General features: G+C 40.1%; 1 protein-coding gene across 1 annotated transcript; it reads left to right on the plus strand.

Moving 5' to 3' along the window:
* Nucleotides 1–1,446: 1,446 nt before the first annotated feature.
* On the plus strand, nucleotides 1,447–14,280 carry ehhadh (enoyl-CoA, hydratase/3-hydroxyacyl CoA dehydrogenase). Its single transcript, XM_015059101.1, has 7 exons — nucleotides 1,447–1,634; nucleotides 3,417–3,520; nucleotides 3,685–3,854; nucleotides 4,391–4,502; nucleotides 6,443–6,547; nucleotides 9,999–10,340; nucleotides 11,983–14,280. Exons 1-7 carry the CDS (start codon nucleotides 1,561–1,563, stop codon nucleotides 13,230–13,232), a joined length of 2,157 nt encoding a protein of 718 aa, XP_014914587.1. The 5' UTR covers nucleotides 1,447–1,560; the 3' UTR covers nucleotides 13,233–14,280.
* The last annotated feature ends 781 nt before the right edge of the window (nucleotides 14,281–15,061 follow it).

Here is a 15,061-nt window from a genome sequence, read left to right on the forward strand (position 1 = left end):
ACAGCTGGTTAAGCACATTAATAATAATGTGCTTTATGCACATTATTATTATTATTATTATTATTTATCACTTATATTAATAGCCAGTACTTTATGATTCCCCAAAATAAGATAATTTTAATCAACCTGAAGAGTGGAAATAAATGGAGATGTTAATTACGCTCCGCTCCAGATGGGGGCAGCAGTGAACAGCTGGAACCGTTGAGGGACAAAAGCAGAGGTAAAGGGCAACGCTGAAGTTAGGATCAGAGTCGGTGTTTCAAAGCGTTTAACTGCAGTAGGCATCTCTGGACTGTCTTTGTTAAACTCTAGTTCATAATTTAAATATGACCGTTCAAATATGACCTGAATTATGCGGCATTGAATAAATATTATTAAAATACATTTTGATCTGTGGAAATATGTGTTTGTAAGAAAGACATACACAAATAGCTAGACACCCACAAATATAAGAAATGAAGAAAAATTTGCATATCATTTTCTAAGCTCGTTTTATAGCCCTCAAAATGAAATTAATTTAATTTCCCTTAAAAAGGAAGAATTATTTTTTAATCACTGAAAAAGTAAATTAACAAAAATATTTGAGATTAGCTGAGAGAAGAACTCTTCTGACCCAACTATATTTTGGTCCTCTCGCTACAGTGAGTTCCTTCTTTAGCTATCTACCGGTCTCTGACACTGGTCTGAGGAAATTTTGCCCTGCTCCTCTTTATCTTCAGCTCAACTGTTTCCACAGAATGCCACACATTTTCTTCAAACACCCTCTGATACATGGTGGCATTCATGATGAATTCTATTATGGCGAGATGACTGGATCATCCTACAGTAAGTCAACACCATGACACTTCCACCTCCATACTTCACAGTTAGTACAAGGTTGTGTTTCTGGAACAGTGTACTTATGCAATATGTCTTTTTTTCTGGTGTCTGGAGAACAGAATAATCTGGCAAAATAATATTATTACAGATGTTCTAATTTTTTTCTGTTCTCTGAGTGAGGACTTCTTCTGGCTCTGAGTGAAGACATGTGAAAGTCTCATGACAGTCTGCTAACAGGTCAATTTCCATTAAATGCAGTTGTTGCCAAACACTGCTTATTCCCCTCATTTGCTTTTGCTGCCCCTCCTTAAATCTCTGTTGGATGTGTGGTTAAAAAGCCAGACAGAGATATGTTGTAGAAATGATCCTTCCCCATTATGATCCAATGAGGAGGTGGTTTGGACTTCCTCCTTCTTTTTATGTTCTTTCTATTATTATTATTATTATTATTATTATTATTATTATTATTATTATTATTATTATTATTTGTGCAGGTGCAAAAAAATCAATTTGTATTTTGAATGTATCTTAAGAGTTCACTGATTAAGTGCATGTTTTAGCTGCGTAAGTATTTTAAATTCAGAAAATGAGTGAAACAACCCTTTGATAAGACACTTCAAATCAGACACCAACTTCAGCGTCGCTGATAAGGGCTTCCTTGTGTCTCGCTAACGATTTCAAAGTTCATTTGGAGAACAGGAAAAGAAGTGCAACAACAACTCGAAATATTTGTTGGACACCATGGCTTTATACAGCCGAGTTTCAGGCTCTGTTGGCATGATAACTCTGCAGAATCCTCCCGTCAATGCACTGAGGTGAGAAACAATCAACGGCAGAACTTTACTTCTTCCAAACAAATTCAGTCTGCCCTTCAAAGTAAATACATGACTTGTTGCACGTTCCTAATTTGCTTTGAAAATATGATTATGTCCAAATACATTTTGCGAGTGCAAACAAGGAAGAGTAAGTAATACGATCTCTCTAGGAATCTCTGATCCAGCAAAGTCAGATTGCGCAATGCTCTTACTGTACTGGCCTCATATAACTTATGTTCATTTATTTTAAATTAACCAATTAATGTAGATAATTATGCATCTACACTAATAAATATACAAATAAACAGAATCTAAAAGGATTACTTTTAGCTTTAGAAAGTAATCCCTAGCTTTGAACTTATTTGATACCTTCATGTTTTGTTTTTTTTGCCAACAAAAGTGAGGAACTTGTTAAACTATTTTACAATTTTAATGATTGAACAATCTTATGATCTCCTTAGATTTAGTAGAGCTACTTTAATTGAATTGTTCATTCATACATCAAAACGTTAAGACACTAATTATAATTATTCTGTCGCTATAAACATTTTAGTGCTTGTACACACATTACTTGTGTACACATGTGGATTTGTGTTATTGTGTGCAGAAGTAAAAGTAACATGCTTGTGCTGCCTTTGCAATACAAAGGCAGCAAATTTAGCTTTTGTTTTGCTCCCTTATCTAATTAAAGAGGTTAAACTCCAACTTTAACTCATGTTGTGCTCTGCCCACCAGATTGTTCCCTTGGATACACTGAGTGCTTACAATGAATCACCGTTGTTAATAATTTACTGGATGAGAACAAAACTTTATCTAGCAGTGACACCCTGTTGACATTCTATAAACATCTTAAATCTTAAAAGTCGTTCTGGTTTGACTCGTCCAGAATATGTTATGGCCTTCATTTCCCTGTTATTTTGAAGTCAACTCATTATGGGACGGATGTTTTTGTTTGAAAATATAAAACTTTGCCTACATTTGTATTTACACCCCTTTACTCTGATGATTCTGAGTGCAGTCCAGTGCATCCAGTTTCCAAGCGTAACAGTATCTCAAAACTTTAACACCTCAGATTACATAACTTAATCTATGATGTGAAAATGGAAGAAAAAAAAAAGTGGCACAACATGGCCGTCCGCCTCAGCTGACTGGCCTGGCAACGAAAAGCAGCTAAGGGCCCCTTGGTAACTCAGGAGGAGTTTAGAGGAGAAATTAGTAATAATACACTCATTTCTCCAGGAGCTCCACAAGCTCCTGGAGGAGACGTAGCAAATTATTGCTCTGGTCAGATGAGATCAAAATTCAAAGTAACATGGTACAACATCATACAATATCATACCGTGTCATTCTTTTTCCCAGCTGTGGAGATATTCTTTGCTTCACTGAAGGTGATTATTAAAAGTATTAATTGAGGCAGCGGCCTTTTAATTATGTAGGTTTTGAAGGCAATTAGTTGTGTAATATTTTACTTAAGGATGTCAAAGTAACTGGGGGCTAAAGATATATGGATTCAAAACGTATTAGATTTTATTTGTCAAAAAAACTGTGAAAACCATTTATCCTTTTCCTTCCACTGTATGGTTTCCAAAATGTCCTACTCGTCTGTCTAAAAAATCCCTTGTAGGTTTGTAACATGAACACTTTTCGCCTGGAACAGTATTCGTAACAATAGTAGGCTGGAGGTGTTCAGCAAAAAAAACACTCCAGTGTTCTGGAAGCTCAGTTGGGAGTAACTTAAAGCCAACAATGTTGTAAATCTGCTGTTTATGTTTGTTTCTGCAGTGCAGCGGTGAGGCAAGGCATTGTTGACATGATGCACAGAGCGCTCAGTGAACCAGAGGTGAAGTCTGTGGTAATCTGTGGACAGAATGGAAAATTTTGTGGAGGTACAGAGAGTCCTCGGCTCCATGTCAGTGATAATGCACATCTAAATAATTCAGGATCCACCTTGTTTCATAAAGTAAAAAAAAGTTCTTTAAATGTTCTGTTCCAGTTGATTTTTCTTTCAGGACTATAAAATCAGGTTTGTCATCATGGTTTTGTACAACAGGAGCAGACATCAGAGAGTTTGGGGCCAAGATGACCGGGCCTCCTCTGGTGCCAATGGTCCATCTGATCGAGGCAGCATCCAAACCGGTGGTGGCAGCCATAGAGGGGATCGCTTTAGGCGGAGGCCTCGAGTTGGCGCTCTCTTGTCACTATCGTATCGCCCACTCTAAGGTTAGTTCACACTTTAGAAAAAAAATCCCAAAATTGTGGCGTACATTAATATTTACCCTATTTTTACTTGAAATCTTCTAAAAAAACAACAACACATTTCCAAACCTTGAGATGCATCAGTCACTTTTAAAAGCTGATAAAGAGTTCTGCTTTACTTTTAAAGCTCTAACACAAAGTCATTTGTTGTAGTTGAACATTAAGTGTAACAGCAAAACCATGCTACATTTTAACTTTAAAATGAGGTTTTTATTGAACTGAAACCCGCCCCCCCCCCCAAAAAAAAAACAAAAAAAAAAACAGATGATCCACATTTTTGCACCCTGTAATCCTTCTGTATCTCCTTTTTTACAAACCTCATCACAAAATGCATGGACGGACTTGCATTTTGTTGTTGATGAAGCAACTAGCAGGGTGAAAAAAAGTTTTTCAGTTTGATGCAGTTTAATGAATAGGAAGAGAATCCTGCTTTTGTCAAACATCTGCATTGTGAGACTAGGCTCACAAACCCATTGTACTTCATGAATAATTTGATTCAGGCCAGACTGGGATTTCCAGAGGTGGCTTTGGGTCTGCTGCCCGGCGCAGGAGGAACTCAGCGTCTACCAAGGCTCATTGGAGTCCCAGCTGCCTTGGACCTCATCACCACAGGTAGATTCATAAAAAAAACTTATCATATATATGCTCCTGTTGCTATGAAAATGATTTAGTGTCTTATTTTCCAGCAGCTCAATTGATTGTCTCTATGAAATTCTGGAACAAGATAACTAACCATATCAACCAGCCAAATGTCTAAAGAAATTCTTTGAAAAATCTGAGTTGTAAAGTTTGGACAAAAGTCTGTTTTCCTCAAGGAGAAGTAGCCATCATCATGACCTTGACACGTCTCTATGCTGTAAAAAGCTACAAAGGATTTCTAAAGTTTGGTGTGTTCATTAGAAAACAAAGTTTTCTCTCAAAGAAAAAAAAACAACAAAAAACAGGGACTCTGTTAATTTGGTAAATTTAATGACCAGGGTTCATGCAAATGATGAAACCTGATTTAAGGATTTTCCAGTTCTGGATTAGTAGATTACTTTTCCAAGGCGCTGTGAGGGATGTAGCCTTCAGTAAATCAGACTGGATACCTCAGGCCTAGGCTAACTTTTATACATCAACACATCAGAGCAGAATCTTTAAGTGGACAATCAGATGAAGCCAATTAAATACAGAATGTTTGAAAGAGCAGAATTCTTAATAAAGCGGAAGAGTCCAACTTTGGCCCAACCTAAAGTGCTCTATTAAGTTAATCAGTCACAGATGTATATTTGTGCTGGAAGTAAAGTTTTTCTCTAAGCAGCAACTCAAAGTTTCTGAAAGATTTTGCTGCTCATCAGGCTCCAGCAGGTTACTTTCTCCTGCAGTAAGAGTAAAGACTCTAGTGTGGCTTGATTTTTCAGATTAGCAGACAGCATTTTATTAATGCAAAAAGTCATTTAAGTTGCTAAATGCATCTTACTCCATTGGCCAGCAGGTGTCAGCATATGGTAGGTTGTGCAGCTTGTCTCCTACTTTCTACTTGTATAGAATTATCTCAATGAGTCTGACACTTGGCTAAAATGTCAGTTTTTTTCTGATTCATAAAAGATCAAGATAAATATGTTTCAAATCTTTTCCCACCTTTAGTGTGATTTTGAAGTGAAATCAAACAAATCTGTGAGATGGGAGAAATGAAGCTGCAGTAACCTGATTGCACTGTGTGAACACCAATAGAAAAACACCTTGTTTTACATACCTTTTAATCTGGTTGCAGAATTTGTTCTTTTGGGGCACAAACAACATTACGTGTGAATGTAATTCATTTGGAATAAAGTTTAGCTCTCCAGCTAAGATTCTCGTGACATTTGCATCCTTTAAATACAAATCGAACCTTCTGGTAGAATGTGTTTACTTTGGACGGCATGAAAACAATGCAATATAACACCAGTGGCACATGGTGGTGGCAGTATCATGCTGTGGAGTTACCTCTATTCAGATGGAACTACAGTTTTTGTCAAAGCTGGGTGAAGTTTTTCACCAAAATCTTCAGGGTTTGGCTCTAAAGCTTCAGATGAAGTTTTTTTTCCATTTATTTATTTATTTATTTTTTCTCAGCAAAGCAGGCATTTAAAATCAACAAAATGGATGAATTTGAAGTTTTTCAGCTGTTCTAACAAGAGTCAAGAACTAAATGTGTCAGAAAGTCTGCCTGGAGATCTGAAAAGAGCTTTGGACAAGAGACGTCTTCACGATCAAGTAGAATTAGAGGCTTTTGGCAAAGCAGAGTGGACAGATATCGCCAAAGTGTGGGAGGCTGGCAGACTCTTAAGGGTGTTAATACTATTGCTGAGATAACAAATCACTTTTAAATATAGGAAAGTTGTGAAATCATTTCTCATTGTCATTTTTTACATCATAAAAAGTCACTTTAGCGGTGGTGTATTGGCTGTTGTATCCAGTATAACAAGCTACTCAGTAACAAGGTGCCCTTTTACATATAAATTTGACGCTCACCGACTTTAATATGTCACGTTCTACATAATGTATAGAGGACTTTTCTGTGTGTCCCACAGGCCGCCACGTGACTGCAGCCGAGGCTCGGCAGCTTGGAATCGTTGATGAGGTGACGGATCTCAACGCTGTGGATGCAGCTGTCAAGTTTGCTCAAAGTGTGACAGGTAAGCCGCAAGATAAATGCTTCTGCAGGTATTTAATGGAGTGATAGAAACTTTCATCCCTGCATTAAATATTAACTCAGTGGAAGGAGGAGAAACTTCTATTGGAGCGGTTATTTCAGGCCAGGCCGAACATCAAGACGTGTCGACGCGAAGCCCTTGGAAGGCAAAGCAAGCAGAAGACACGGCAGCCACATCCTCCACCAACATGGCCCATAAATGTTTCATGGCGCTGTCAGATGGGCTCTGATGTCTTCACTGCTTTTGCTGTATTATTCAGGAAGGCGAAAAGGGACAAACTTCCCTAGAATATTAATATCGAGGCCCTCTCCAGTCGATTAGTGGTACGGGGATTCCCGCACGCACGTGAATCTGACTCATTTTACACACTGAGTGGATTCCTGAAGTGTGCCACATCCCTGGAGAGCCGGAGGAGCGATCTCCCAGTCTGACTGAAGAATAGGTCATTCTCTTTTGGCTGAATGGGGATAAAAGTGAAAAGAAAAGCCAGTGTTCTCTGCTCAAATGAAAAATGAAAACGCTTTGTGGCTCCTCATCTGCTGCAGAAAGTAATGTTGTTTTAAACTGTGGGGGTCTCGGCTAACAGTTTCTGCTTCGTATCTTTCTGTTAAGTTAAGAAAAAAAGAAAATAACCTGTGGATTCATATTTGACATGAAGAAGTAAGAAAGGAGCAAAGTATTGTGTCTGCTGCTTCTGTTTGAGCTCCCGTTCTTCCACGTAAAGTGAACTGAACGCACACACACCGCCCACTCTGCTGGTTGTGTGTGTTGGGAGCACGCACAGGAGGGAGGTGTATTTAGCCGCAGCAGGGTCTCGCTTTATGGAGCAGCTTTTGTTTTTCTGTGTGAAGCAAACATGAATCGATGTTTGTATGACTGCACTGGAGGCTTCACGTCACCCTGTGTCGGGTATGTCATCTGCAGCTGATGTTTGTAGGTTTCTGAATCCTGACATCGTTTTTTGGAGGCGTTCAAATCAGCATGAAGTCTGTTTGGGTGTCGGTATTGGGCCTACAGCTATGCTATTTTGTCTGTTGAAAATGGCAACTTTTGGGTCTGAAAAACACATTTAATACATCATAATATAATAAAAGATAATGTCAGAAAGAGTTATTGTCTCCACTTTGCACCTTGTTACCACGAGAACAGGGTTGCTGCCAGTCTGGAAAACTATTCAACAGGTCTGGATGAGTATGGAAAAATATCTGCCCATCTGTCTGTTTTCTTTCTCTTTTCCTCACTCACCCACTCACTCACCCAATTTCTTTCCAAGTACCATAATTAAATCCTGATGTCTGTAGAAATATTTGCAATGAATTCTCAATGAACTTCTGTTTTTAGGTTAACTGTGATCTGAAAGGGACTGAGAACTCTGGAGATTCAAGTCTGAAAAAGTGGTGTTTGTGCAGGAACCCTGTGACAAAAGGATTTGTGTTACCGTACAAATGCCTGAACAAGATCAAGTAAAAGGACATGTAGTATTAGGAAAGTAACCTTAGTTTGTGGATGCATTTTTTTTTTTTGAAAAAGCATGAAAAGTTTGAGCCCAGGATGCAAAATGCATTAAGGTCACGCCTCTCCACATAAACGCCACACAAGTCCACATTTGCTTAAAAAAAAAAAAAATAATCACTTTGTGCATTTAATTTAATGCAGGCGTGGCCAGGAACAGATCTGAGTCTCTCACTGGTGATGAGATTAACTTTTTTTTTAACCCAGCGGTTGCAACATCTGCCCGCTACATCTGTCGGAGGGGGGGGGGGGCAGCCAAGCTTCCTATCGGCTGCAAATCCACAGCTCAACCATTTACAGATTAACTGCTGCAATAATGCCTCGTAAATCACACTGAAACGGCATCGCACTTCCACATACCACCTCACCGATGTGCAATTGTTTACCGAGAATACATTCTTTATCATGGATAACCTTCGTCCCCATTTCTCTATTTTTAATATCCTTCTTTTGAGAAATTTCTTTCTTATCGGCGAAAGTGGTTAAGATAAGTCAGATATTCTCGCTGTCGCTTTAAGCTTCACCTCAGTGACCCAGTTTCCGACCCAGACCCTCATGTGAGAGTAATTCAGTGGAGCTGTGAAGGTTTCTGACTGCTGTCTCTTGTAATCACATCAGAGGAGTCAGGATTGGGAATTAAGATGCCGCTAACAAGGTTTTGGCAGAGCGGCCATCTTTTTCTTTCTCCTTCTTTAAAATCTCAGCATGCAGGAAGGCTTGTGCTGTGGGGTTGTTGGATTAAACATTAAATCTTATAACAGTCTCTTATACAATGAATTGAAAACCATGAGGGGTGAACTAAAGTGCATGTCACTCTTTCAAAATTTTTACTTGCAAAATAATTGAAGATCTTAAATAATTTATCTTCCAGTTCACAATTATCCACTACTTTGAGCTGATTTTTTTTTGTCAAGGTGAACGTGTCTGGATATTTTGGAAGCCACTGTAGGGTTTGCCTTTTGCTCGAAATCCCAAGAATTACAGAATTTTGTTGGAAGTGAACCTTTTACTTTTTTTTGTTTCGCTCAGAGCTGCAGCGTTCAGCCAGAGTCCCTGCGATTATCTGGAAGCGGCCCGTCAGATCAGCCTGCTCTCAGAAGCTGACTGAGTGGATGAATGTGCCTGAAAAATGAATTATATACACGCTTCCTGAGTGCTGGTTGAAAATTCCAACAGAGTGGAGAAGTGAGAAGCACTGCTTGAAAAGGGGAAGCACTTTTTAGCTTGAAATTAAAATTATGCCTATGAAATATGACCATAAACTAGATTCATGCAATAATTTATACAATCATATGCTCCCTAAAGATATTCAGAAATTGTTTCAAATTGTTTTTCACTTGAACAATCAAGTATAAATATATTATATGTATACTATAAATACTCTGTGGTATATGCATCTCTCTTGCCGGGGTTAAGCTGTGGAAAGTTTGCCAGAAGATTTTAATCATAGTAATAACATAATAGTTTAAAAGGGAATTAAAACTGAGTAATTGAAAGCTATGAAGGTACTTGCATTCTTGAAGTCTGATTGAAACCTTTGTCATGTTGATTTACTTACCTTTTCATTTTTCTGATTTTTTTTCTTGTCTTAACTTAGTTGTTGATTTTGTGTACTATGCTAATATTTGCTATGCTAAATCTATGAAGAGTGGAAATGGTTTATTTGCAATGGCAGGCAGATTTAAGCTGAATAATGTCAGCCTTCACCTTATCAATCTATGTGACAGTTACAGGTCATTTTTATTTGATTTTATTTTGATTACAGTTAGAGTATTGATTAACGACTATTATTATTACGTGTGTGTCTTTGTGTCGTTATAGTCTGACCAAAAGCTACATTTTATAAGTGTGTTTCCACTACTTCCTGCTTTCCACTCGCTGTAAGTTCCTTGAAGAGACTTCCTCATTGCTTCTCTTCCAGGTAAATCTTTGGATGCGCGCCGCATCAGCACCTATCCATGTCCTCGTCCCCCCGATTTGGATGCGATCTTTGAAAGGGCGATGCAGCAGGTGCGGCGGAGCGCCCGCGGAGCCATAGCACCGGGCACCTGTGTCCAAGCAGTTCACGCTGCCGTCACTCTGCCCTACGCCAAGGGAATGGAGCGAGAGCGGGAGCTGTTTTCCCTACTCTTCACCTCAGGTCAGGCCCGCGCTCTGCAGTACTACTTCTTCGCCCAGAGAGCCGTCAGCAGGTGGAGCACGGCCAACGGAGCCCGCTGGGACACCAGCAAGCCCAGGCCTGTGCGTAAAGCAGCTGTCATCGGTAAGAGCTCTAGGCTTCTAATTTGTACTCAGCTTTCAATTAGCACAGGCACACTGACTCATCAGGCTATCTGTGTGGCATCTCCAAAGTCCTGTTGCCTATGGAAACTAAGCCCTCATTAACAGTTCATCCGAGTTTGGTAAATGGACTCGCTATTCCCTGCAGGGAGGATTGGATGCACCCCAGTTTGGATATGCGCAGCTCGGCAGCTTGTGCATTAAAAACGCAAGGTCTGGAAAACCATTTAATATGTGAAAGATGATATCAGAGACTGTGCGTTTCTCCCTGCATTATGCTGTCATTTTAATTTAGAGGGTGAGAACAAGGTACCTGAGCAGTCTGGAAAAATATGAAGTTGGATTTAAGTAGGTAACACGTCTGGATAAGCATGGAAAAATCTTTGTGCAAGCGCATGTTATCAAATTTGGAGATTGTTTTAAAAAAAATTCCGTTCATTTCAGAAAGCAAAACTTCCATATTCTTTATTGACTGATTACACTCAGAGTGGAATATTTCTGACTTTTATTTCATGCAATTTGATAAATATGGCTTACAAACCCAAAATTTAATATCCCAGAAAATAAATATATTATGTATGATCAATAAATATACTTGACATTTTTTTTTAAACAAAAATGTCAAAGTATGTCAATTTCTATCCTCTAAATACTTGGTTGGGGCTCATTTTGCGGAGGGGAGGGAGGCGACCTGCAGCTAATGGACGCCCAGGTTGCTTTGATGGCTGCTTTCAGTCATCTTCCTTGTTGGTTCCTCATGACAACATAACATAGATTTCCTATGAGGTTCAGGTCAGGGGAGTTTGCTGGCCAACCAATGACAGGAACATTATGGTCATTGAACCAGCCTTTGGTACCTTTGGCAATGTGGGCAGGTACCAATTCTTGATGGAAAATAAAATGACCACGTCCATACAGCTCGTCAGCAGAAGGCAGCGTGAAATGCTCTAGAATTTCCTGGTAGACGGCTGAATTAACTGTGAACTTCAGAAAACACAGTGGACCGACACCAGCAGATAACCTGGCACGGTCCACTTCAGAAAGCTCCCTCAAATTCTTGAATTGATTTTTCTTGATAACGCTCTGAAGGCTGCGGTTACCCCTGCTGCTGGTGCACATTTTTATGTCACAGATTTTCCATCCACTAATATGCTATAACTTTATTATTATTATTATTTTTTTCACAAAATTCTAATTTTCAGAGACATAGAATTTTGACTTTTAGGCATCAAAATTCCATGAAATAAATGATTGAAATATTTAACCTATGTGTATTGAATCTATTTAATGAGTTCATCTTTCTGAAATGAGTGAGAGAAAAAAATAAACATATTCACAATAATCAATTTTTTTTAGATGTACATGTATTTTAAGACTTGTCCATTCATTTTTCCATCTATCCCATCCCACCCAGGGAAATTAGGCTGATAGTCCCGGTTTAGTGAGTGGAGTAGCTGCTCTCTGCATGGAGGCTTGGATTCCAGACAATTTGGATGTTCGACTCAACGGCCTGTTTAGAAAGAAATCTTCACACTGCTTGATTTAATTAAACTGTTTAAATTTTTATAGAACTGATTTGTGGATGAAATATTTACTGTTTAAACGTATGATTTCTATCCTCTAAGGGCTTGGCACCATGGGTCGAGGTATAACTGTGTCCCTGGCCCAAGCAGGGTTCTCTGTGGTTGCCGTGGAGACCCAGGAGAAACAGCTGTCGGAGGCAAAGCAGGCGGTGTCTGGCATGTTGGAGAGGGGGGCCAAGAGACGAGGGGTGCCCCTGGCACACGATAAAATCAAGTACAGCTGCAGCGTCCAGGCTGTGGCAGATGTTGACCTAGTCATTGAAGCCGTGTTTGAGGACATGGCTCTGAAGAAAACCGTCTTCCAGCAGCTGTCGGCCATATGCAAACCAGGCGTGCTCCTGTGCACAAACACCTCTGGGCTCGACATAGACGAGCTGGCTTCTCAAACCCAGAGTCCAGAACTGGTGGTCGGGATGCACTTCTTCGCGCCAGCTCACGTCATGCAGCTGCTGGAGGTGGTCTACGGGCCGCGCTCATCCCCCGAAGTCGTGGCCACCGCCATGCAGATGGGGAAGAAGATGGGAAAAGTGAGTGTTGCAGTTGGAAACTGTCGGGGATTTGTGGGAAACCGTATGCTAAAGCCGTACTTGGAACAAGCGTTCTTCCTGTTGGAAGAGGGAGCCACACCTGAGCAGGTGGACCAGGTGCTGGAAGAGTTTGGGTTTGCCATGGGTGTGTTCAAAGTGTCCGACCTCTCTGGGCTGGACGTTGGCTGGAAGGTCAGGAAGGCGGACGGTTTAGTTTCGCCCGCCTCTACGGGAACGTCCGCTAGAATCCGAGGCGGCAGCAGGTACAGCCCTCTGGGAGACCTGCTGTGTGAGCGCGGAAGGTTTGGTCAGAAAACAGGCAGAGGGTGGTATCAGTACGACAAACCCGGCGGCCGTGTGGCTAAACCCGACCCTTGGCTGCACGGGTTTCTGGAGGAGTACCGAGCCCAGCACGGCCTGGTGGCACGTCACATCGACCACCAGGAGGTGCTGGAGCGCTGCCTCTACGCGCTGATCAACGAGGGCTTCCAGATCCTCCAGGACGGGATCGCCGCAGGACCGGAAGACATCGACGTCATCTATGTGCTCGGGTATGGCTGGCCCCGCCACCGCGGGGGTCCCATGTTCTACGCTGGCCAGGTGGGTCTAGACAAGGTTGTGGAGAGGCTGGAACACTACCAGCAGATCCACCCTGATGTTCCAGGCCTGCAGCCCTGCAGCTTGCTCCGGAAGCTGGCAGCCAGCGGCAACCCAGCGATCCACAAATGGAGGGAGGTCATCCAGAAACCCCGCAGCCAGCTTTAAACTTCAGCTCACCTCCAGTGTGACAGCAGATTTTATTAATTACATTGCTAATTAACCAAATTAATGTATATTTACTTTGCACTCACATGTAGCTTTGATACGATGCATTAAATCACTCTCGTCATCTGTTTGCTTTGTATTTATCAATGCAAACGTAACAGTCGTTTAGAGGGTTTAATTTATTCAAATAAAAGCTGAAGAACCTACAGAAATTAAATATAACAGATTTGTCATACTTAAATCTTTAAAACATAAATCATATTTTAATATCAGCCATACCAAATATCTCCAGTTAACCTGGCCCTGTGGGAAAAAGAAATGGCCTGCTAAAGAGTTCATGTTGAACTGCCTGTTTAAGACCATACTATTTCATCTCAATCAGAATTAGATCCAGACTTTGACTAGACCACTACAAAACCTTGAGACATGCTTGGTAACATTGTCTTGGACCATGTTACCAAATGGACTTCATTTTAACAGCACAAATCGGCGGGGCATTTGCTTTCCAGGTTTTGTTAAATTAGAGTTGTAACTTTTTCTGAAATGCTGTATTTTGTTTTTATGTGAAATGTAATGAGTCAAACACCTGCCAAACAATTTCCACTTTTACCTTGTCCGTCCGCAGAATAATTTCCAAAAAGTCTTTGGTGTCTTCAAGTTGTTTTCTGATCATTTTGAGAAAGGAAAGTAAATAGTCTGCAAATGTGTGTGTCACCACACTTATACTGTGGAAATAAATTGCTTTATTATGCATATAGTGGGCCCTCTAAGAGATTCAAAGATGAACAAACCATAGCAATAAAAATTTTCACCTCGCAAGATATTTTTGTCTACATAAGTTGCGCATCCAGCTTGAAGTATCAGAATCTGAGCTTTGTCGGTGCTATGCTTTAATTTAATAACCTGAAGCACTGTTTGGAGAAAAAGTAGAGTTAAAATTACATATTCTGAATGCAGAACTGACTGCACTTCTAAAAACAATAACAAAACATTAAGCGAATAAGAAATGTGCAAAGCCAAATGAAATAAAAGCATAATTGAGTCTATGAAATTCCCAGTGGTTTTTCCAGCAGTGTGTTATTAGATGCGGATCACCAGTCATTTAAATGTAAGGTAACAGCAATGGGAGTAAATTGTTGAGGTTGTTAAAGTTATATCTGCAGCCTCGGCAGAAATAGGGAAAAATCGTTTTAGTGGACGGCTGGCGGAGAGAAGAACCTCCTCTGTGGTTTGGTGGAGCTTTAAGTTATGAGTCTCTAAATCAGAGGCTGTAATGGGGAAAAAAAGAAGTTTTTTTTATCATTCTCTTCCACAATCTATTGAACATATTGCTGTTTCTATAAATACAGACTGTTGCACATGTGCAAAAGGGGCCTAATGAAACACTATGTTGAAACCGCACTATTCATTACACTGGATGGGTTGAACAGGATGATGCATGAATGACATACTTGACAACATTAAATCCTGCAGTCCTGTCAAACCTTATACAGAACAGCAGTGATATCAGCTGACTGTGATTTCACATTCTGGTTAGAAGTGTTTCAATTTGCACTTAGAAATGACAGGAATAAACCAAAGGAAATATTTAATCACAAAGGTAACCAAACTATAGTAGCAGAAAGTACAAACAGGAAAATATGTTGATACTAGGAAAAAAAAAGTCTAATGCACTAATATACCTTAACACTAAAAGACTGCAGGTGTACAAAACTAATTCATTGTTCAGTAAGAGAAATTCCTAAGAAATTGCAACGTTTGATATAAAGTGCCTGTTTTCTCCCCCCCCTCCCCCCCATTTTTGGAGGGATTAAATTGGAATAAACCAA

The sequence above is a fragment of the Poecilia latipinna genome, unplaced genomic scaffold (genome assembly GCF_001443285.1).
Source record: "Poecilia latipinna isolate Pla-1442-1.1 unplaced genomic scaffold, P_latipinna-1.0 Scaffold1600, whole genome shotgun sequence".
NCBI lineage: Eukaryota > Metazoa > Chordata > Actinopteri > Cyprinodontiformes > Poeciliidae > Poecilia > Poecilia latipinna.